A 24,861-nucleotide genomic window follows, 5' to 3' on the forward strand; every position below is an offset into this window, starting at 1 on the left:
AATTGTTCTGGCAATATTACAAAGATATGCAATTTGAATCACAAATACTCGTGCAAGTGTCAAAGAAAATATTATCATTAAATTGTATATTTGGCTCAAAATAGACTCAATGTGCACAGAATAAAGATCGAAGATCGGAGGTGCATCTTCTTGTTTTAATATCTAAATCTTCCAAAAGAAGATTAGACAGATTATGTGCTAATTCTCTGTGATATATGACACAAGCACCTTTTGTGAGATACTTGAGTAGCTAGGTGGGGTGACACAAGTAATTAACACTGGGTCCATGTCTATTTCAATATTCATCTCCAAAGAACGAGAATGGATAGATTATATGGCAAATCGGTTAACTGTATCGGTTTAGAAAGAAGTATGTGTTTTTCTTTTGAGTCCTGTCACACACTCACCATATTATTTTAGCTCACTCATTCAATCTCTCAGCATTTTACCTCAAACACTCCCTTTCAAAAACTAACCTAGGGATGTGTGTCATGGGTAGGACCTTCCGGTTATGAATTGACCATTGAAACTTCTATTCTTAGCACTCAGAAAAATTCTTGCACATTCAGATTTATAAGATACAACTCATAAATTTAAAACTGAATCCTAAATTGATTTATTCAGAAATTATTTATGAAGAACAGGTTCTGAACCGAGGTATTCAAAAGCTAAACACATTTAAATGTATCTGTTTAGAATTAATAAGAAAAAATTTGAACACTAAACAGAATGACTCAGTAAGCACAGTGTTTAACAACAAATGTGCAATGATTAAAATATTTAGTTGTGAAGAATAATTCACAATTATTATTTCAGATAAGAAATGAATCACTGATGAGAAATAACGCACAATGAAAAACAATTTGAATATCAAACGAGTGTATTTCCACCAAAATTTTAACAAATTTCGTGAAAATAATGAATTTTAAAAATAGTTGAGTCAGGTATTGGAATGTTTGATAAGAAAATACACAAGTATTAATCTCAAAGAAATACCCGTTCAAAGATAGTTCTCATTTATTAAACAACATCATTTAAACCCTCACTTCTTAAGAGCATAAAATATTTGAGATCAAAGAAGTGGTTTGAACATTTGAAAAACAGTTTAATACACTTAGAAGTCGTTCTTCTTCTAAGCATATGAAAATTAAGCACAAAAAAATTTATTAAAAAAAATTGCTAAAAGAAAAATTCAACTCAAAGTCTGGCTGATGAAAGGAATTCGTCTCTCATTTCAATATACTCACTCATCGCTCAACTACCTATACTCATCGCTCACAGAATTCAACATTCATCGCTCAATACTCTAACTCATCACTCAAATAGCATGATATTCTACATCACTCATCTCTCACTTCTATGTCCGGATAGCTACCTCATCAGATAGCACACCATCCGGATATTAACTTCATCGCTCAAGATGTAATCGGATACATTTTCATCACTCAATATATCATCTGGACATCACTCTCACCGCTCAAATCTATAACTCATCGCTCAAGTCATAACTCTCATCACTTAGATTATAATTCATCACTCAAGAATGTGACCGGATACAACCTTCATCGGACACCATATCATCCGAATAGGAACTTCATCGTACACCTTATCATCCGGATTAGTCACTCACCGGACACAACTTCATCCGGATTGGTCCTTCACCAGATACAATAGTATCCAAATTGAGCTTTCATCGGATACACCTTTTATCCAGATAAGATCCTTATCGGACAAGCCTTTGTCCTTCAAGTATTTTTGTTGGTCCCTTGAGGGTCTACAAGAAGGGTAAAACAATTTGTAAAAGGGGGGGATGAATACAAACATAATATTTTCAAATTTAAAATATATATTGATAAATAAGATCAATACAGATTTTATAAGATTGTTTACGGAAAGATAAGGTGATAAAAACCTATCTAAACAATCTTTAGTTACACACTAAATCTTAGCAAATACAAGAAAAGAAATGCTGTAGAGAAGATCCTTTACTCAAGCTAGAAAATGCTTCTTTATCGTTACCTTATTCAATTCACGGTAATCGATGCACATACAAAAGGATCCATCTTTCTTCTTCACGAACAATACCGGAGCACCCCAAGGGGAAGTGCTCGGTCTAATAAAGCCCTTATCTAGCAATTCTTGCAACTGACTCATCATCTCTTTCATCTCGGTTGGTGCAAGGCGATAAGGTGCCTTTGCAATAGGTGTAGCACCCGGCACTAAATCAATACGGAATTCTACTTGCCTATCCGGCGGTACTCCAGGCAAGTTGTCAGGGAAAACATCTTGAAATTCACACACAATTGGTACATCTTTTACAGTTTTCTTCATTTCTTTGGTTGCATCCAAAACATATGCCATGAAAGAAGAGCAACCCTTAGCAATATAACGTCGTGCTTTAAGCATAGATATTACCTTCAAGTCGCCTATACGTCTTTTCCCAAAATGTATAAATAGTCTCCATTCTCAACTGGTACCCGAATCATCCTCTGAGAACAAATGATATCCGCACGGTTCTTCACTAACCAATCCATACCAATCACGACATCGAAACCAYRRATATCCATARGAATCAAATCTACTAAAAAGTCATGTTCGTCTAACACTAAAGTGCAGTCTCTAAACACTCTATCAGCTACCAAAGTGACTCCATTAGCAGTATCAACGGTAAATTGTATAGAAAGCATAACTGGCACAGATTCTAAACAATGAACATAGACATGCGACACAAAATAATTTGTAGCTCCAGAATCGAACAAGATACAAGCAGGTCTAGAGTTAACAAAGAAAATACCAGTAATGGCGTCTGCCTCATTGCGAGCCTCCTCCGCGGTAATCTGAAAAGCTCGAGCTCGTGCTTTGGGTATCTCCTCCTTTTGACTTGAAGCACCAATTGCAAGGCGCAAGTTATTTTTCAAAGATTGATTTGAGGTCAGGTTATCATCAACTTAAGGTACGTGAAGAGGATGTACCAAAGACAACTTTTCGTACCCGATACGTACATTATGAATTTCTTGTTATGCCATTTGGATTAACTAATGCCCCTGCAGCCTTTATGGATATGATGAACCGAGTGTGTCGTCCTATGCTTGATAAGTCTGTTATCGTTTTCAATGATGACATTCTGGTGTATTCTAAGTCTGAGGCTGAACATTCTACACATCTTCGAGAGATGTTGGAACTATTGCGGAAGGAAACGTTATATGCTAAATTCTCAAAATGTGAATTTTGGCTTCGTCAGGTGCAATTCTTGGGGCATGTGATTTATGGCGATGGCATTTCTGTGGAACCATCCAAGATTGAAGCTATACAGAAGTGGGAGCAACCCAAGAATGCWTHTGAMGTTCGTAGTTTTCTTGGTTTAGCGGGTTACTATCGTCGATTCATACAGGATTTCTCAAAGATTGCAGTACCGCTTACTTCACTTACCCGCAAAGAAGTGAAGTTTGTATGGACTAAGGCTCAAGAGAATGCATTTCAGACTTTGAAGGATTGTTTAACTCATGCAACGATACTTGCTTTACCCGAGGGCAATGATGACTTTGTAGTATATAGTGATGCTTCTAAATTAGGTTTCGGATGTGTGTTGATGCAGCGAGGCAAAGTAATTGCATACGCCTCTCGACAATTGAAAGAATATGAGAAGAATTACCCCACTCATGATCTTGAATTGGCAGCCGTTGTGTTTGCTCTTAAACTTTGGAGACATTATCTCTATGGCACAAAGTGTCAGTTGTTCACTGATCACAAGAGTTTGAAATATATTTTCGACCAACAGACTCTGAATATGCGTCAACAGAGAGCTATAGAATTGATCAAAGATTACGATTGTGAAATTCTATACCATCCTGGTAAAGCCAATGTAGTGGCAGATGCGTTGTGTCGGAAGCCACACGGGACCAGTATTTGTTATGCTATCACTCATGTGTCAATGAAGTCTACTCTTATCGATGATCTTCATAGGTGGCAAACCGAGGCATTAAAGCCAGAACACCTAAAGTTCGAACGTATGGTTGGTTATGTAGACTCCTTATCTGAAGAAAAGCGTGGTCTCAAAGTATTTAAAACCCGAATTTGGGTGCCGAGACTGGGGGGTTTGCGAGAGCTTATTCTAGAGGAAGCGCACAAAACACGGTTATCTATTCATCCTGGAGGTACTAAAATGTATCATGATCTCCGTTTAGACTATTGGTGGCCTGGGATGAAAGCTGATATCGGTCGTTATGTCAAGAAATGCATCACATGTTTACAAGTAAAAGTAGAACACCAAAAGCCTTATGGGAGTCTACAACCTTTGGAGATACCTGTGTGGAAATGGGAAGAGCTAACCATGGATCTTGTTACAAAGTTACCTAAGACCTCTCGTTAGTATGACAGTATTTGGGTTATCGTAGATCGCCTGACAAAGTCTGCTCATTTTCTTTCCGTTCGGGAATCATATACGATGGATCGGTGGGCACAACTTTATGTTGATGAGATCGTTGCTCGACATGGTGTACCCTTGAAGATAATCTCAGATCGTGACTCTCGGTTTCCTTCTACCTTCTGGTCTGGATTACAGCGGGAACTAGGAACGCGGGTGGCATTCAGTACCGCGTATCACCCGCAAACTGATGGGCATTCCGAGCGTACCATTCAGACGTTAGAAGACATGTTGCGCGCTTGTGTCTTGGAGTTTGGTGGGAGCTGGGATACTCATTTGCCTCTGGTCAAGTTTTCGTATAACAACAGCTACCACGCGACAATCGGTATGGCACCTTTTGAGGCTTTGTACGGACGTAAGTGTCGTACGCCTCTATGTTGGAAAGAAACTGGAGAAAAGATGCTTGCTGGCCCCGAGCTCATTCAAATTACTCACGACAAGATTCAAGTGATTCGAGAGAGAATGAAAGCGGCACAAGATAGACAGAAATTGTACGCAGATCACCGCAGAAAGCCAATTGAATTCTCAGTTGGAGATCTAGTAATGCTGAAGGTTTCTCCATGGCGTGGGGTACTCCGATTTAGAAAGCAGGGTAAGCTTAGCCCTCGTTTCATTGGGCCATTCAAAATATTGGAGCGGGTTGGAAAGCAAGCTTATCGGCTTGAGTTGCCAGAAGAACTCACAGGCATCCATGATGTTTTTCATGTTGCTTATCTAAGGAAATGTCTCGGTAAACACGAGGAGGTGGTGCCATTAGCGGAAATCAAAGTAGACAAGAAATTGAGATACATTGAAGATCCCAAGGCTATCTTAAATCAACGAACGGTGAACTTGCGCAACAAGGTTGTGGATCTAGTGTTGGTTAAGTGGAAACATCATCGTGAGCCAAATTGGACTTGGAAGAATAAAGAATAAATGATGGCAAAATACCCAACACTGTTCGAGCAACGATGATTCCGAGGACGAAATCTTCAAAAGGAGGAGGTATTTGTAACATCCACCTATTTAAATATGTTTAACTAGTAATTATAAGCATACCTTATGTGTTATTTTTAAAAAAAAATTGCAAAAATGCTAAAATGCTAAGTATGCTAGTGAGCTATAAGTAGAACTCATAATTGGAATGAGATGTAGAAGGTAAGATTGGTGCTAACACCTCACAAATGACATAATTAGATAATGTGAGGGTTCAACATACAAAGTACATTGCATACATGATAATTAGGTAGGTATCTAGAGTGCCTAAATGAGAAAAATCTACCCAAAACTTAAATGGAAGATCTAAATGGTGATCTAAATGTTGAAACACCATTTAATAAGTTAATATGAAGTGTTAGAATTGTCGAAAGTCAAAAAAGTCGCGTGGATTGCATTTTATGCAAGTTTTTCAAATTACGGTATGATTTCGATAAATTACATGCACAATACTCAATCGGGAGGTTTTTGATAGGATGTTAAGCTTTGTAACTAAGCTTTGGACCTATTAGGAGTTATTGGAGGTGTCGGAAAATTTTTACGCGATTCCAAACTCAAAATAAATGGCAAAATTTCAAAGGAAAGCATAACTCGTACAAATATGAAAACTGCTGTTATTGGGAGGTCTTTTATGAATTTTTTATTGAAAATTATAGATTATCTTGTTATGAACGCGTAGGCGAAAACCTTATCGAAAACGGAGTTTCGAGCGAAAAGTTATGCAATTTTTAGTGTTTAATGGTCAAAACGGGTATCCAGCCGGATCAAACCGACCCAACTCGGGTTTTAGACATATAAATAGGAATTCAGCCCCAATTCTTCCCTATTTTCGTTTCTAAGCTTCTGTACTCTTCAAGGAAACCAAACTTAGGTGTTTTAGCAAGAAATTGGTGAAATTTTACAAGATTATTGAAGGTATGCTTCCATTTTTGATAATGTTTCACTTTGAGTTCAAGAAATCATGAAATTATGGTTGCATGTTGAGAATTATAAGCTGAAATCTTGATATTGTGTAGGATATGTAATACATAAGTTATTATCTTGTGGAAATCATGATTAGATGACAAGAAATAGTTGTGTATACATGATATGGTTTGGGAGAGTTTGACTTTTGATAGTCAACCTTATATGAAGATGAACTAGGTGAATGTTTAGTAAAATAATGATGGATTCATGATGATTTTCATATAAGTTATGGTAATATAAGACTAATATATGAATTTGGTACAAAATGGTTTGGAGTTTAACTTGAAAAGGTGAAAAATAGCTATTTTCGAGTTTGAAAGTCTTGGTATAAGAACTGTTTTAGAAAAATCGTATAAAATTGTAGAAAAATCCTAAAAATATGTACAAATAGGCTCTGGAAAGGTAAGAAAAAGTTCTACAATTCATATTTGAAAGTCATTTAATGATTTTGAGTTTAAAAAGGTCAAAACAGGTCTGCAAGTAGGTGCTGTAAGGAGAAAACTAAAGTAGAAAACTTGAATTAAAAAGGGTTAATTTTATGCTATTGTTGTGCATTGCTAATAAGACTTTATATATGAACTCCAGGTGTTATTTAAGCATCATTTAAGGCCTTGAAAGTGCTTTCCAACCACTGAACGGGAGTTAGGATTCGACCTTTCGGTTTGGCTTCCGGTTTGATCAACCGATTTCATTAAACAACATAGTGAGTTTATGTGGACATATGTGTGTACTTTGTGATTATATATGCTATGATGTTTTATTGTTTATCCATGATTCATGTTAGTTCTAGATTATCACCTCAAATTGGTCTTATTGCTTGTATTGTGTTTTGGGCGCCGATTGTCGATATCCCATGGAGTCCGGGTGAGACAATCGGAGGGGCTGCCATACTCACTACCCAGTGGGAGCCAGAGGGTGAGTATAGGACTTTGGCATAATCCAGAAGAAGAAGGGCGGATTTGGTGCCAAGTCTTATGTTTGTGTGTGAAGTTAATTGGTATGTGACCTTGCTTGATCTCGAGTATGATGTTGATCATATTGATGTTGTTTTCTATGTTGAAAATTCTTTTGTGATTCCCACGTTCAAAGTAGGTTGTTGTAAAGGACATCATGTGGTACAACTAAGTTGTTGTCGTATTGTTATGCAAAAAAATTTCTTTCGAGACCTTCTTTATTTTGTAGTATGTACGCTTATATATCACATTGTAACCATATTTTTCCACATAAATTCACTAAGCCATATAGCTTATCTTTTAGTGGTTTTAACTTTTCAGGGCAAATTGGCAAAGGCAAAAACAAGGTCGGATGATCGATTAGGGATTGACGTCTGAAGCCTACTTTTGAGTTTAGGTATAAGTTATACTTTTGGGTTGTTCATAGTATGTATATTCCGGGTAGACATGTCCCCGATGATTATGTTTTTGTTAGCTAYRTRTTTATTAAGTCTTAAAATTATGTATTTTGGGTTGTAAATCGCTATCCCGTATCTTGAGGTTTTTGAAACTAAAATTTATTTAATGAAGGTTGGTAAGTGTTTATTTTGTAATCGTGGTGTTACAAATATGCTCATAAGAATTAGGGTTAGAGAGTGAGTCAAGCCTTAAGAGGAATGCTTGTCCTTTGCTACAGTGCATTAAATGTTCATTTAATGTAATATGGTAGGGTTAGAGTGCGTGTCAATCCTTAAGAGGAAGGTTTGTCCTTTGCTACAGTGAATAGTACAAAAAGCATTATTCAAGAGTAGACATCCTTACCTAAAGTTGGTGGACAATAGAGTCGACTAGTCCGCTCCGTACCGTACCAACTTTCATAAGGGTATGGGTTTTGTCCTTTGTGTGCATAAGGACAAGACAACAACAATCGTGCTAAGAAAGTTTCCTTTGATCGCTGAATGCTGGAATGACCTGAAGGTCTCTTCATCATTCGCTGAAGCTTGAGCAGTCTTCACACATATGTAGACAGTCTTGTAATCTCTGAATACTACTTCAGATCATGTACTCGCCAGTCTCTAATTTTCGGTTTCAGTCTTCGACGTTTGCTGAAGGTTATTTGGTGTGAGTGTTGTCTTHTTGAAGTATTGCTGTCTCTGACAAATTTACATTGGAAGTTCTTCAGCGATCACTAAACATGCTCAGTGAAGATCGCTGGAACTGAAAAGACATAAACATAAATGCAACGTATAAGTGAAAAGGGATTATCATCAAATCACTGAGAGAGAGAATCAACAATCTCTCCCTATTTGATGATAACAAGATAATGTAAAGAAAGTTATCTTATCAAATAATAGTAAGAAAAAGTTACATATACAGTACATGTCCCTTTTTACTATTTTGGGATCTTTTTCAGTTAGTCAGTCCCAGCTTGAGAATTTACCTTAAGTTATATCTAAGAAAATTACAAGTACATAAACTGAAACTGAAAGCTTATTCATTGGCTTATAGATTGTCAGTGAATGTGAAAAATAACACTGTAACTCATAGACTTGTGTCTCTATTACTTTTTTCAGGGATCTTTTTCAGTGAAGTACATGGAATACTCATTTTATTAATCATTGGAAATATTACAAGTATTACAGTACATGTCTAGTGCTTACAGATTATAAGTACAATCACTGAAAGTAGACATAGTACAAGAAGTTACAAGGAAAAGTGGATTGTTGTTATAAAGAGAAACTATTCTAGAACATTTAGATCTATGTAACCAAGTACATCTTCACCAAGGTTTCTTCGACGTAGGAATTCCCTTTGTATCTTCAGATATACGACTTTTCCAGGCATGCTATCATCTATCCAGAGCAAGAGGTAAACCARATGACCCATTGGACATAGATGTAGCTCTGACATTCTCTGAAATTTGACTTCACCTTCATAGTCAAAGAATATAACTCCTAACTCAGGTTTAAAATGCACAGAGTGGGGTGTATAGGGACCCTTATTTGGCAAGCCAAGATTCAGCATAGAAATGTTTGTACTCTGATGACCCTTCAGAACTTATTCTAAGGAGAACATTTTTTCATGTTCGTTCCTTAGGAATGGTCCATCATTAGGATCAGAGAGCTTGAGTTTCTTTTTCCCACCTTTCTTTAGAGAGCCTGTCAGGGACCTTGACATACCTGGACATCCTTTTGATGAGCTCGCTGATGTGTCCTTGATAAGTGTCTTGTGTCTCGACTTGGATCGCTGAATGGCTTGTCTGATCTCAATCCATTTGTTGTATCCATAACGGCCAAGGTAGGAAGGGTACTCGGTAACGACATCAAGATTGTCCCTGGTGATGAGCATTGAGACCAACATTCCACCGTCTTTAGAACGTCCGCTGATGCTGACGCTGATGATCGGGCGGGGACTGATTCTCTTTTTCATCTTTGCTTCGCTCCATCGCTTGTCCTTTTCCGCCAGCTTCAGGTTCTTCTCATGCTCAGCTTCTTCTCATGCTCAGCTTCTGCAATAGAAAGAAATTTAGCTTGGGCTTGGACAACGTTCACCTTTTTCTTGGACTTCTTCTTGGGAAGGACCTTTTCAGCTAGTGACTTGGCCAACTTCAAGCTGTCTTCAGTCTGCTTCTTTTGAAGCTCTAGCTCTTAATGCCTCGAGTTTTTCAGCTTTAGATAGGAAGTCGAACTCACCACCACTAGAGGTACGAAGAGGGATTTTTACTCTAGTCTGGTCGAGTGACTCCTTCAGCTCAGACATCTACTGGTCGATAGGAGCACAAGAGACGGGTTGATCAGGTACCCGCTCCAGTCGACCGCAGGTTGTTGATGGAATATGAAGTTGATAGTTTGAAGTAATCACTACCTGAGAAGTAGAGTCTTCAAACAAAGGTTGTTGAGGGATATTGAACAGTACCTTGAAGTTTCATTCTTCAGCAACCGCCTTGCCTTGGGGTCCTGGTTCCCTAATGGAGTAGATTTACCTTGCTTTTGCTCCCCCTGGGATGCAGAATCCCTGAGAGAAACTCCCTTGGTGACGATTTATGGCTTCTGGTACTTGATGGTAAAGTCATCTTCATCATCATCATCGTCGCTGCCATCTAGATCACTTCTGGGATCTGGAATGGTAGGTTCATCATCATCTTCATCATCATCATCATCACCAGTAGCAGTGATGGCAGGGGCCCTAGGGATGGCATCGAGATCCTCAACTGGACCAGCAGCTTTGGTGGTCGGGATTACAAGAGCAGCAACCGCTTCAGCTCTAGGAGCCTCAGCTTCAACTGCAACTGAAGCTGATACTGGACCAACAGCCTGAGAAGGAGTAGGAGCAGCATTGGATGATTCACCAGCGTTGGACCTCATCTCCCCCTCTCTGGCTAAGACTTGAGAGAATTGGCCAGAGAGTTCATCCAAGTGCTGACGCTGGAGAACCATTATCTCCTCTAGCCTTTGCAAAGCGCTGGCTAGAGTTGTCGTTGCCTTACGCATCTCATGGAGCTGGGCGCGATCACTGGCAGAGAAAGAAAGTGGGATCACTGGATCTGGTTGATGGACAACATCCAGGATCTGTTGAAGAAGGCTAGTCTACTGATCAGTGATAGCCTGAGTATCGTCAGCCCTGCTGTGAAGAATAGTAATGGCATCGGTGTTGGCTTGAACAACTTCTTGGAGAGTCTAGAGATGACTCTGAACTTCTTGAATGTCCGCCTGGTTTGCAATGAAGTTCGCATCAAGATCACCCTGGTGGGGCATCTCTTGGTGGACTTCGTTGATCCAGTGGTGTGCGTCTCAGTATTAGGAAGGACAGTCGATGATACATCATTGACATGTGTAAAGACCAAGGAAGGAGAAGAAGAGAAAATGGTCGAGAAGAGACGTGGGTGTTCAGCGGTGGTGGCGCTGATATTCACACCTTTAGTGATTTGGGTCACTGAGGTGGTAGGGGTAGATACCACTGATACGACAGTGATGGGAGAGATCACTGAAGAGCTGGGAAGGTGAGCAGAAGATGCCTCGGGGATAAGGCTAGTTTCAATAACTGAAACCTTTTGAGAGGCTCCAGCTAGAGATGTGGCTGTCCCCTTTTTGGACTTCTTGGCTCTCTGAGGAGAACCAATAATTGGTTGAGAGGGTCGTTTTGAAGGGGTTTTGGTGGCTTGGCTGGACGCAGCGGGGTGGGGGGGTTTACCCTTGTCGTGACCACCTGAGGAGAAGAGGTAGTGATGGACACAATAGAAGTTAGTGCCACATCACTGTCCCTCAGCTTATGATCCAGAATCCTGGATCCAGGCTTGAAAACCTGAAGGTTTCCTTCTTTGGGGTAAAGATCTTTAAAGATCTTGGCAAACACCATTGAAAGAAACCTGGTGTAAGGTACCACCTTTTCTCGCTGGCGCTTGTTCAGCTTGAGCACTAGGTCATCGAAAATGACTGCAGCATAATTTATATTGCGACGCTGAATCACAAATACGCCTATGGTTAAGACGATCCTAGAGGCCTGGTCCTAACCTCCAGTTTTTCCATCCATGCACTGGATGAAATGAGAAAACAGGTATTGCCAGATAGCTGACATCTTGTCCTTCTCAATCTTCGTTAAGGACTTCAGAGGGGCGTTGGAGTCCTTCTTCATTAGCCACTGGTAGCCAATGGCGTCAAGAAGCTCGATGATCTCGGGGGTAGAGGGTTTGCTGTCGAAGGGGCCCTTGGGAGGACGAAGAGCTGACCGGAGTGTGGGAACACAAAAACTCACTTCCATGCGATTGAAAGTGAAGTTGATCTACTCAGCCTTGCGTCCAGGCTTGACTTCGACTTTAACAACTTCAGCAGTGAGCCAGAATTGCTGAAGAAGTTCTTTCACCATGATGGGCTCATGGTTGAGTGCGTAGGCCGAGGACGACTGTTTGAGAAAGTTAGCCGCATCTTGGTAATACGCCTTGGAGGAAGGTATCTCCGACAAGGCAATGTGGCTGTTGGCTTTGATGGAGATCTCGTCAATGGAGAAGTTAACGTTCTTGGCAGCCATCTGTTTGGATCAATAAGAAGTAAAACAAACAGGTTTGTTAGAAATAAACCAAGAGTTTGTGGTTATGAGTATAGAAAAAGTTTTTGAACAAGTAAAAACTTCTTTTGAAAAAACTTAAAAGATTAGGGTTTAACAAGAGAAATGTGTATCAAGAAACAAGATTATAACCATGACAGAGATGATTAAAAACCTTTATTGTTTAATGTATTTAAGAGAACATGATTCTTAAAATAGATTAAACGTTTCTTATAACAGTAGATAATGAAAAAGAAAGAGAAGATATCAACTTTAGATGTAAGAGAAAAGAGGTCGAATGAGCTTAGAAGGTTTTTGAGAGTTCTTGCTTTGGGAGAATTCTTGTAGAGTTTTGTCTAAGAATTTTGTAAGCATAAAGAGAAAAGGGGAGAAGAAGTCTTATATTTATAGGTAGGATGAGAGAGAAATAATATGAGAGAGAGAAAAGACGATGGTTCGGGAAAGTGGTCATGAAGAAAAAGATACCACATTCTCATCCATGATTGCATGGCATTAAATGAGGTAGCGTAATGACAGAACCTTTTCAGCGTCTCAACGCGTCACACATAGTAAATAGAGAATGTCGTTATAAAAACGATTCATTAACTATTTTCTTTTAAAAACGAATAGTTTTTAAGAAAACGAAGAGTCATACAGTGTCTAAAGAAACTCTGATAAGACCGTTTAAGACAATTTATCACTGAAAGAAAGATTCAGTGAGGGTTTTAAGACATCAGATTCAGTAATATAAGAGTCACAAAAACTGGCATTTAAAAAACATTTTAATCATTGATAAAAAGAGATTCAGTGATCATTTTGAATTTTAAGAAAAATATAAAGATATACTTAGAGATGTGGTTAGTGACAAGAGAATCAACGAGACCACCTTTTAAAACGTTTATCACTGAAGATGAGAAAGCTTTAGTGAAGGTTTTAAATTTTAGAAAAGAAAAGAGTAATCATACCTGAGAGAGAATAGATATATTTACTCAAAAGTTCAGTGTTAGAGATAGAGCATTGAATCATTTCACTTAGTGAGTGATGTTTAATAGCTGAAGATTAATCTTTAGTGTTCAACATACCCAATTCGTTGATCATGATATTAAATGTTGTCTCATCAAGAGGCTTGGTGAAAAGGTTAGGGAGTTAATACTCAGTTGAACGAATTGAAGTTCAATATCACCATTCATAACATGATCTTTGATAAAATGATATCGGATCTTGATAAGTTTGGTCTTGGAGTGAATTACAGGGTTGTTTGCAATAGCAATAGCACTAGTGCTATCACAATAAATATGAACTTTTGAAAACTGAAGGTCGTAGTCTAGCAGCTAATTTTTCATCCAAAGAATTTGGGCACAACAGCTTCCAGCGGCTACATATTCAGCTTCAGTTGTTGATGTGGACACTGAATTTTGCTTATTGCTTGTCCAGCTCACCAACTTTCCACCTAGAAGCTGACAGCCTCCAGTGGTGCTTTTCCTATCAATTTTGCAACCTGCAAAATCACTATCCGAATAATCAATAAGGTCAAAATCTGAACCTTTAGGGTACCAAAGACCCATATTAGGAGTTCCCTTAAAATATCTGAATATGCATTTTACAGCAATTAGATGGGATTCCTTAGGTTCAACTTGACATCTTGCACATAAGCAAGTGGAGTACATGATATCGGGTCGGCTAGTTGTGAGATACAATAGGAAGCCGATCATTCCTCTATAAACAGTAACATTTACTGGCTTTCCATTTGGATCCTTGTTGAAAGTGAGTGGAGGAGCCATTGGAGTCTTCATAGATGAACTGTTGGATAGATCAAACTTCTTCAGCATGTCTTGAACATAGTTACTTTGGTTGATAAAGATACATTTATCAGTTTGTTTGATCTGGAGACCTAAAAAGAATGTTAGTTCTCCCATCATGCTCATCTGATATTCTTTCTTCATGCGTTCAKYDAAACGAAAACATAAAGAGGGATTAGTGGAACCAAAAATAATATCATCGACATAAATTTRGACGAGAATGATGTGACCTTTAACTTTCCTAAGAAATAAGGTGTGGTCAATCTTTCCACGAGAGAATTTCTTAGAGATAAGAAAAGAAGAAAGGGTATCATATCAGGCACGAGGAGTCTGCTTTAACCCATAAAGAGCTTTATCCAACCTATAGACGTGGTTTGGATACTTAGGATTAAGAAAACCTGGAGGTTGTTCAACATAAACTTCCTCTTGAAGTTTTCCATTAAGGAAAACGCTCTTCACATCCATCTGAAAGACCTTGAAGTCTCTATGGGCAGCAAAGGCTAGAAAGAGTCGAATTGCTTCGAGTCTAGCCACTGGTGCGAAGGTTTCGTCATAGTCGATTCCTTCTTCTTGTCTATAACCTTGAGCAACAAGCCGAGCCTTGTTGCGGGTTACCGCACCATCTTCATCAAACTTGTTGCGATAGACCCATTTGGTGCCTATCATTGATTTGTCAGATGGACGTGGGACAAGGTACCAGACTTTGTTCCTATCAAACTTAATGAGCTCTTCTTGCATAGCAAGAACCCAACTAGGGTCAGCGATAACATCATTGATTTTCTTGGGTTCAACTAAAGAAAGAAAGTTGACGAAGAGACATATATTACCTAGACCACGACGTGTTTTGATACCTACATCTGGATAACCAAGAATTTGATGAATTGGATGGCTTTTAGTCCATCGTTGAGCCGGTAAAGGGGCTTCATCTGAATAAGCAAGTTCAGGTATGAAATATGAGGCTTCAACAACAGTATCTTCAGCAATAGGGACTATTGCCAAAGGAGCCTTAGATTTAGTGACTGAAACAGGTTCAGATACTGATGGCATTTCATTCACTAATGGATCAGTGTTTGAAGTAGAAGAAGGAACATAGTTAATGGGCACTGCTGCGATCTCTGAAGAAGATGTGGTGGAGTGACAAGCTGTAACTGGAATGATGAGAGGATCATCTTCAGCTTCGGGAGATTCAGTGTTGAGAGGAGCACTGTAGGAAGCTTCAGGTTGTCCATAGTGAGTGAACATCCAGTTTTCTAATTCATCCTCATCATTTAAGATGGGTTTGAGTTAGCTGACTGAGATTCATCAATGGTGACATGAATAGATTCCTCTATTGTCTGTCTTCGTTTGTTGAATACTCTGAAGGCTTTGGATGCAGAAGAATATCCAAGAAAGATTCCTTCATTAACTTTGGGATCGAACTTTCCAAGTTGGTCGCGGTTGTTGAGAATGTAACAAGTACAACCAAATATGTGAAGAAAGCCTATGGAAGGCTTTCGTCCATGAAAGAGTTCATATGTTGTCTTCTTGAATCTTTTCACGATCAGCGATCGGTTTTGAGTGAAACAAGCAGTGTTGACAGCTTCAGCCCAGAATTGAGTAGAGACAGGGGATTCGTTAAGCATTGATCGAGCAGCCTAAATGATTGTTCGATTTCGTCTTTCAGCGACCCCATTCTGTTGAGGAGTTCTCACTGAAGAAAAGTTGTGAGAGATTCCCTTGTCCTCAAAGAAGTTATCCATAGTACTATTTTTGAATTCAGTGCCATGGTCACTTCTAGTAGATCGTATTTTAACATTGTTCAGTACTTCTATCTTTTTGATGAACGAAATGATTTCTTCAGGTGCTTCATCCTTGGATCTGAGAAAGAATACCCAAGTGTACCTGGCATAAACTCATCAACAATGACCAGTGTGAACTTCTTTCCAGCTAGGGATTGCACGTTGACTGGACCAAAGAGATCCATGTGCAATAGCTGAAGAGGCGCAATCACTGACGAGATTTTCTTCGACTTGAAGCTAGCTCTTGTGTGTTTTCCTTTTTCACATGAGGAGCAAAGAGATTCCTTTGCAAACAATTGTTGAGGAAGACCAGTGACAAGATCATTTCTTGATAGCTCTCTGAGTGTCTTGAAGTTGAGATGAGATAGCCGTTTGTGCCATAAACAGTTAATATCTGATGAGGCTTTGGAGAAGAAGCAGCTATTCTTGGTGAGAGAAGAATTCATATTGATGATGTATATATTCTCTAGATGAGAACCGGTTAGAGCAACCTTATCATCTTTGTCAAGAACATGACATGAATTCTTTGAGAATTTAACTGTATAATCTTTATCACACAGTTGATTGATTCTAAGAAGACTGTGCTTCAATTCTTCAACATATGCAACGCGTTTGAAAGTTGTTGCACCATTAGATAATATACCAAAACCTTTGGTATATCCTTTTCCATTTCCACCGAAGGTTACGGAAGGTCCTCTTTCTTCCTTGAAATGAGTTAGAAGAGTTTTATCTCCAGTCATATGTCTTGAACATCCTCGTTCAAGATACCATATGCCTTTGACATCCTGTATAAGGAAACAAAATAAGAATGCTATTGATACCTAGCTACTGGGGTCCAGCTTTGTTAGAGGCTTCATCATCTGATGCTAAAGAACCAACATCAGTAGATGGCATCACCGAACCTGAAGAGGTTTGAGTGGAAAGAGGAACAACCTCTGACACTACAATGGTAGTTTCAGTGGAGGTCTTCACTGAGCCTAATAGAGAGGCTTCAGTGGTAGGAACTACAACGTCTGATGCTGAAGACTTTTCAACAGGAGTTGTCTTCACTGAGCCTGAAGAAGAGGCTTCAGTGGTTTTCTTCACCTTGGTTGCTAGTGCAGCCTTTGTGGATGATTTCGCCTTGGTTGATTTCTCAGCCTTCGCTACTTTCTTGCCCTTAGCTGGCGAACCAGCTTTGGCGGAAGAAGGACACTTGCTGGCAATATGTGTTTTCTCACCATAGTGTTTACACTTCCTAAAGCTGAGAGTAGCTTTAGGGCCAGGAAGTATCAGACTAGAAGCGGGACCAGCTCCAAGAATTCTCTCCTCATTGGTTCTTGGATGAACCTTTGAGGAATTGGATTCCTTAGGTTAAAAGTTCACCTTGAGCTGTGACTTGGATTTCTGATGGGATTCAGATTTCCTAGTCCCTGAAGAGGAAGAAGCTTTACAAGCTGAAGGAATAGACCTAGATCTATTAGACTTGTTAGAATTCTTGGGAAGAAATGCCGTGACAATGGATTTACCTTTGTCTTTCCATCCAGAACTCGAAGGAGTTCCTTCAAGATGACTCTCAGTAAAAGAAGAGGACTGAGAGGAAGAAGTGTTGGGAATAGAATAAATGAAGGTACCAAACTTGAGCATGGACCTGTCTTTAACACATTCTTCCTAATCATAGGAGAATCCTAGACCAGTCGTTATCTTTGCGGGGATCTGAGCGTTAATGATCTCAGAGGCCTTGATATAAGCTTTGCACCACCCTTCAATGGTTACTTTCTCGGCCTTGAGTTCAGCGATTGCTCGCTCACGCTTAGCGATAGCCTTCTCACGTTCAACAGTGATGGCTTGGTTTACAATAACCTGATCTTTAAGATTTTCCTCGACAGAGGTCAGTTCTTTGATCTTAGAATGGAAAATATTCAATTGCTCTTGAAGATCAACGTTAAGCATTTCTGCTTTCGATTTGCCATTGAGGGGATTGTAAAGGTCAACCATTAGCGTATCTAGTAGAGAACGACTAGAAGAAGTAGAGGGTTCATTCAGGAAACATACCTGAGTAGAAGAAGAAGATGGCTCAGAGGAAGTAGATGCTTCTGAAGATCCTTCATCTGCATCTATAGCCATCAAACAGACATAGGCTTTATCCTCTTCATCCGAGGATGATTCATCAGATGACTCATCCCAGTCATGCTCTTCAGCAATAAGGCCTTTAGCCTTTCGCTGGTTGTTCTTCATCTTCTTGTACATCTCCTTCAGTTTTGAGTATTTCTCATCTTTGATCCTAAAGAAGGAAGGAGCTTTAGAAGATGGCATCGCAGTCTTCTTTGATCTGCATTCACCTGCAAGGTGTCCGGGCCGGTGACAGTTGTAGCAGACAGCTGAAGCCTTGTCTATTCTTTCCGACTTTGGCTTTTCCCTGAGGGACAACTGAGGAGATCTGCAGAAGTTGCTATTACTGGCGAACCTCCTAAATGACTTAGTCAGGAGTGCCAGGGACTCATCAAAATTTGTTAAATCAGATTCTGGAATGTCCTCAGAGATAGAAGAATCTATCTCCGTGATAACAACGGGAGGAAGGGAAGAAACAAAAAGGGGTAGAAGTTTCAACTGAAGAAGCCTTAGAGATCAAAGCCAAATGAGAGCTTTTCATTTCCCTGGACTCTTTTACAAGATTCCTCTTCAGTTAACGAGATTGCTCATGGTTAAGCAAAATCTCGTATAAAGTAGAAAGAGAAAGAATGGACATGTCATTTGACATCTTGAGACACATGGAAAAGGTGTCCCAAGACTCAGGAAGGCATTCTAGAAACTTGGTTAAAGTTTCAGAATTAGAATATTCCCTGCCGATAGTCGTAAGATCAATAAGAAGACAGTTAAATCTTTGATGTACTTCAGACAGCGTCTCAGACTTTCCACAGAGAAAGCTTTCATACTGTCTTACTAGATTGATCTTTCTGGTCTATTGAACCTGAGTGGTTCCTTCATATTGGACACAAAGTGTGTGCCACATGGATTTAGAAGTTTTGAGTTTCATCACTGAGTGGTAAATATCATTAGGAAGAGACATAACTATTATAGACCGAGCACGCGTGTCTATAGCTATTTTCTTCTTGTCCTCATCGCTCCATTGATGTGGGAGCTTTGGAATCTGCCATTCAGGAATCGTGGCAGTCGTAGTTGTTGCTGGAACAGCCGGAGCAATAGCAAATGGAATATATGGTCCATTTTCTATATAATGTGGAATTTCAGGATCCACACCTTCCAGATAGAGGGACATCCGGTTCTTACAGAGACTAAAATTATTACGGACAAACCGGGGAGGTTTGGCAAGAGAGCCATTATCTTTTGTGTGTGTTTGTAATTTGGAAAGCCATTTGTAAGCGGTAAAGTTATCTAAGTGTAACAACTCTGCACTTTTGGATTTCCAGGTTAGGACCTCATTTCAAAATCTTCATTAGAAAACTAAGTCTTTTAGGATTAACGTTATTCAGAGTATGATCTTGAAGAGGTCGCCAATTCGATCAGAGGCTCTGGCGTTAGCCACAGAGGCTCTGGTGATAGCTACAGAGGCTCTGTCACTAGCTACAGAGGCTCTGGCACTATCTACAGCGGCTCTGTTGCCTCTTCTCAGAGACTCTATGTCCTTTCACAGAGACTCTGGCAATTCTTCTCAAAGACTATCTTTTCACAGAGACTCTCTGTCTCTTCACAGAGGCTCTGGCATCTCTTTGCAGAAACTRTGTCTCTTCACAGAGGCTCTGGCATCTCTTTGCAGAAACTGTGTCTCTCCACAGAGGCTCTGGCATCTCTTTGCAGAAGCTCTGACTCTCTTCACAGAAGCTCTGGCGTCTTTTCTTCGCAGAGGCTCTGTTGTCTTCTTTCTGAGGCGCTGGTTGCCCAAATTGATCATTCTGTTCACAGCTAGTCTTGTTCCAGGCTTGGACATTTTGGTTATTTTAGATTTTTGGGCCTTAATTTAAGGAAATATTTAAATCTTTGGGCTTGGACTTTTAGAGGCCAGCCCACTTCTCTTCTAGAAGTTTCATATAAATACCCCCTTCCTCTTTTAAAAACTCTTCTTTATTCAAAAAGCTCTAGTCTTTCCTCGTTCTCCCTCTCTAAATAGTTCATCACCTTCAAGCCGAACTCTTCTCCCTGCAAGTTTAGGATTGCTGTTGTGCTGGAATCGTTCTTATCTGCCTTGTCTTCAAAAAGGTATGCTCCTAAAGTCATCTAATCCMCTTTAAAGTGTTCGATTTTCTATTTTTTTATCTTTCTACTCAACTCAAGTTTTGGATGGCGAGATTACCCATCGAAGACATGCATGTGTCTTCATCAGATGATAATCTGTGACCCATAAACCTTTTAAATCTCAAAAGAGAAGAAGAGAGTTCTTACATTTTTTTAAAAAAAAGAACCGATTACACCTTTGGGTGACTTGAGTCCTGCATGCAACTCTAAATCAAATCTTTTATCTTATAGTTTTTCGAAATCTAAAGACTCCCAATTCGTTTTCTTTTCTTATCCGGATCTTACTCAAGAAATGAGAATTTAGAGTATTATCTGTCTCTATTCCTGGAAATCTAGAGTCGAAACCATCTCCATTTGCTGCCATTTTTAGACATGCAACCGGTCTTGGGGGAGGTGTGCAACTCGAGGTTATAATTGTTCTTGGGAAGGGTATTAAACCCACCCAAAATCTTCAAATTCCAACAGATGGCGACTGCCATTATCTGCTTTGGAAAGACATTAAATGATGTCATTATCTGACTTTTAAAAGATATTCGTTTAAGCTAATGTCTAAGCGTCCGCTACTTTGGTAATAGCATCTGATGGATTACCTTGAAGACAGTTTTTCTCAACTTAAGTTTTGGAGGTTAGAAATTCTTAYTAAAAATTGGTCGTCCTGTCAGGAAGTCCGAACAGTTGATAGCAAGCCTCCTAAGGAAAGCAATTGATTCTCGCCAAACTGTGAGTTCATGGCCCCTTTTTACCAATTTATCGTTTTGGGRTGAAAAGCATGATTATTGAATATTTGATAGATTTATATCGATATATGAATCTTGTTATGAGTATTTAAATGTATACATTATTGATATGTTGAGACTAAAAGTCCCCATTTATTTCCACTACTATTAATTCATTTTGAACTCATGATTCTTGTGGATGGCGCTATTTGGTTGTATACCCACCCTTTATATTAACAAGTAGGGTGCACATGGTCATTAAATTTTGGTCTGCACATGTGGGATTTAGTCCCACCGCTGAGGTAGTCCGGTAGGAGTTCTACACATGTGACACAAAGTGGTCAYCGYTGAGGTAGTTCGGCATGAGTTCTACACATGTGGGGTTTAGTCCCACCGCTGAGGTATTTCTTGTATATATGATCTACACATGTGGTTCGCTACCACCTCTGAGGTAGTTCATGGRGCGTTTTTAGGTTTAGTAGTGGCTCAACTACTTTCAATCATGTGTATGTCGTTATTTTAAAGATATTGCTCATAAATTTATAACCAAGATTGATGCATTTAAAATTATTTTTTATGCATATATAACCTGTGAACTCACCAACTCTTGTAGTTGACTATGCTTTATGCCATGCTTTTCAGGTACTAAGTAAGTTATGTGGACTCTGGGGAGCATTACTTGGATCATATCGATTAAGACAGTTTTTATTGTATTTCAAATATTTTTGTAACCTTGGAATCCTGTTAAGTCGATGAACTATTTTTTTTATTATTGTGAATCTTTGTTGAAAGTGTTTCTCTTAAACTGTTGCCAAGACTCGCTTGTCTGTTAGCATTCCGTGTTTCCGATTTAGCGGGGTGTGACACTAAGAAAGGAGATAAAGTAATACTAAAAACAACTAAACAGAAAGAGAGAGAGAAAGCACTGCATGATACCACTTGTTGGTCCCTTGAGGGTCTACAAGAAGAGTAAAACAGTTTGTAAGGGGGGGGGGATGAATACAAACACAATATTTTCAAATTTAAAATATATATTGATAAATAAGATCAATACAGATTTTACAAGATTGTTTGCGGAAAGAAAAGGTGATAAAAACCTATCTAAATAATCTTTAGTTACACACTAAATCTTAGAAAATACAAGAAAAGAAATGCTGTAGAGAAGATCATTTACTCAAGCTAGAAAATGCTTGAAGTAAGAATTAGGGTTAGAGAGTGAGTTGCGTGCACTCTGCATGGAGAAGAAACACTTCTATTTATACCCAGTGCATTAAATGTTCATTTAATTCAATATGGTAGGGTTAGAGTGTGTGTCAAGCCTTAAGAGGAAGGTTTGTCCTTTGCTACAGTGAATAGTACAAAAAGCACTATTCAAGAGCAGACATCCTTACCTAAAGCTGGTGGACAATAGAGTCGACTAGTCGGCTCCGTACCATACCAAATTTCATAAGGGTATTGGTTTTGTCCTTTGTGTGCATTAAGACAAGACAACAAAAATCGTGCTAAGCAAGCTTCCTTTGATCGCTGAATGCTGGAATGACCTGAAGGTCTATTCATCATTCGCTGAAGCTTGAGCAGTCTTCATACATATGTAGACAGGTTTGTAATCACTGAATACCGCTTCAGATCACATACTCGCCAGTCTCTAATCTTCAGTTTCAGTCTTCGACGTTTGCTGAAGGTTCTTTGGTGTGAGTGTTTTCTTCTTGAAGTATTGCTGTATCTGATAGATTTACAATGCAAGTTTTTCAGCGATCATTGAACATGCTCAGTGAAGATCGCTGGAACTGAAAAGACAGAAACATAAATACAACGTATAAGTGAAAATAGATTATCATCAAATCACTGAGAGAAAGGATCAACAATTTTTCTTTCAAAATTCCTGTAAAAATTACATTTGTTAAATTTCCCATCTTACAATAAAAAATGAATTAAAGATATTTATTTCCCATAGAAGATACATCAAATAAAAGTTCAAATACTCTATTAGTTGATACCAATAATGAAAAATCTTATACTCCCCTTAGAATTAACACCACTTTGAAAACAATTCAAAGATATATCATTATACTTCCTTTGAAAACGGATAAGCCTAGGTCCTAAACTGCTTTGTTCAAAAACTGTTGTTAAAGACCAGGTCCTAAACTATGTGTTTAGAAACTACATTAAAGCACAAATTTCTTATAAACTCCCCCTCAAACTAAGCTTCAGGTTATCATATCTTAAATCTTCTAAAACAGCTCAACATATGATAAACCTTCAAAATAAATTATACTAATTTTGGTATCCATACTTTCTTGGATCCTCATTTATTAGTTTTGGTTTGGGGTATATTATAAGTTCCAAATCATCTGTTTGGATTAGATATTTTCACATGAATATTCTTAACAGGTAAATCAGATATGCAATAAGTATCATACCAATTGTTATCATACCCGTCATTCCTAGTCTAGCTGTTTCCATACCAGCTGTTATTCCTCTTACCTTTTCATTCCAGCTATTCACTTTCTTCTTGTTTATGAAATCATTTGTTCCACAAGTTGAACATCGAATCTTTCTCTTGCTAAGACTAATAAGCTGGTTAGCAGGCTCAAAAATGCAAGGTAAAACATTCTTAGATACAAATGATTTCTTATTACAAACAAAATTTGAGAAGATATAACATCAAATACATATTTCTTCATCCAAACCTTTTTCACTCTTTGAAAATAAATATCTGATTCAATAATATATTCTTTATAGTACTGATTTGAAGTATGAGATATGTTCTTTGAAACATTGATTTAGTACTACTTGAATAACTGTTGGATTTGACACTATAACTGTCATTCAAACATGTTTTACACTTAGAATGAGATTTAGTTGAGCTTGAAGTATTTGATTCAAAAAATTCTTTTATTTTCTTCACCAATTGATGTCTCTCTTCAAAAACTAAATCATATTTCTTTTTAACCTCAGATCTCATACAAGATTAGTTTTTAAATCAGATAATTTCTTTGAAGTTTTAGAAATCTTATCTTCCAGATCTGATCTTTCTTTCTCAAAGTTTTTTCTTTCCTTTTCAAATTCTTTCATTTCTTTCTCAAAACTTCCCTTCTCATTATCATAAGAAATGTCTAACCATTTATTTTTCTCAATCAGCTCCATACCAATAACTACATTATTCTTTGCAGTATTCTTCCTTGCAGTAGCAAATGCCTTTCTTCCTACATTCAGACTCTTTTTATCAGCAACAATGCTCTTAGAAAGTTCCAGACATTTCTTTTTAGACTTTTTCATTAAATCTTTCTTATCATTCTCAAATTTTTCTTTTTCCACAATAATTATCTTTTCAAATTCAGAAATTTTCTCTGAAAGCTTTGCGTTATTCAACTCAAGAACTTTAATTTTTGCTTTCAAGAGTCTTTTTTTCAGTATCAAATTTCTTTTCAGCTTCAGAAAACTTTTCCATTTTCTTCTCAATTCCCTTTTTATCATAATTCAAACTATCAGACTCTAACAAATTTTCCAGTTCAATTAATCTTTTCCTTTCCTTCTCATAAATTCTTCTTTCTAAATTTAAAGTTCTCTAAGCTTCATAAACCCTTGTTGTCAATTCAAATTTTTTCTTTATCTACTCAACATTCCTTTCTTGGAGATCAGATAAAAATCCTCTAAAAATAAGTTCACCAATTTCTTTCTATAAAAGCTTCTTGTCTTCAAGATATTGCTCATTTTCATAATATAATTCAAGATATTTTTCTTGTTCCTTCTTAAGTTTCTTTTCCAATACATAAACTCTCTGTTCCAAATCCTTATTCTCTCTTTCAAACTTCAAAGCCATTTCAATTACTTCAATAATTTATTAATCGCAAAATGATCTTTATATAGTTCAAAGCTTAGAAACAATCACCAAATTACTCCTTATCAGACACCAAATGATAATTCCTTTCGGACAGAACTCTTAACTCCCAACAAGGTTATCGGACAACCAGAATATCAAACAAACCCTTTATCGGT

The 24,861-nt window shown here is 38.2% G+C and overlaps 1 protein-coding gene across 1 annotated transcript; it reads right to left on the bottom strand.

The window, feature by feature from the left end:
- Positions 1 to 2,426: 2,426 nt before the first annotated feature.
- LOC112509056 lies at positions 2,427 to 3,004 on the bottom strand. Its single transcript, XM_025113932.1, has 2 exons — positions 2,992 to 3,004; positions 2,427 to 2,947 (listed from the first exon to the last, which is right to left on the bottom strand). The coding sequence occupies exons 1-2, from the start codon at positions 3,002 to 3,004 to the stop codon at positions 2,427 to 2,429; spliced, it is 534 nt and encodes a 177-aa protein (XP_024969700.1).
- Between the last annotated feature and the right edge of the window lie 21,857 nt (positions 3,005 to 24,861).

Source organism: Cynara cardunculus, assembly GCF_001531365.2.
Source record: "Cynara cardunculus var. scolymus isolate 2C chromosome LG 3, CcrdV1, whole genome shotgun sequence".
Taxonomy (NCBI): Eukaryota; Viridiplantae; Streptophyta; class Magnoliopsida; order Asterales; family Asteraceae; genus Cynara; species Cynara cardunculus.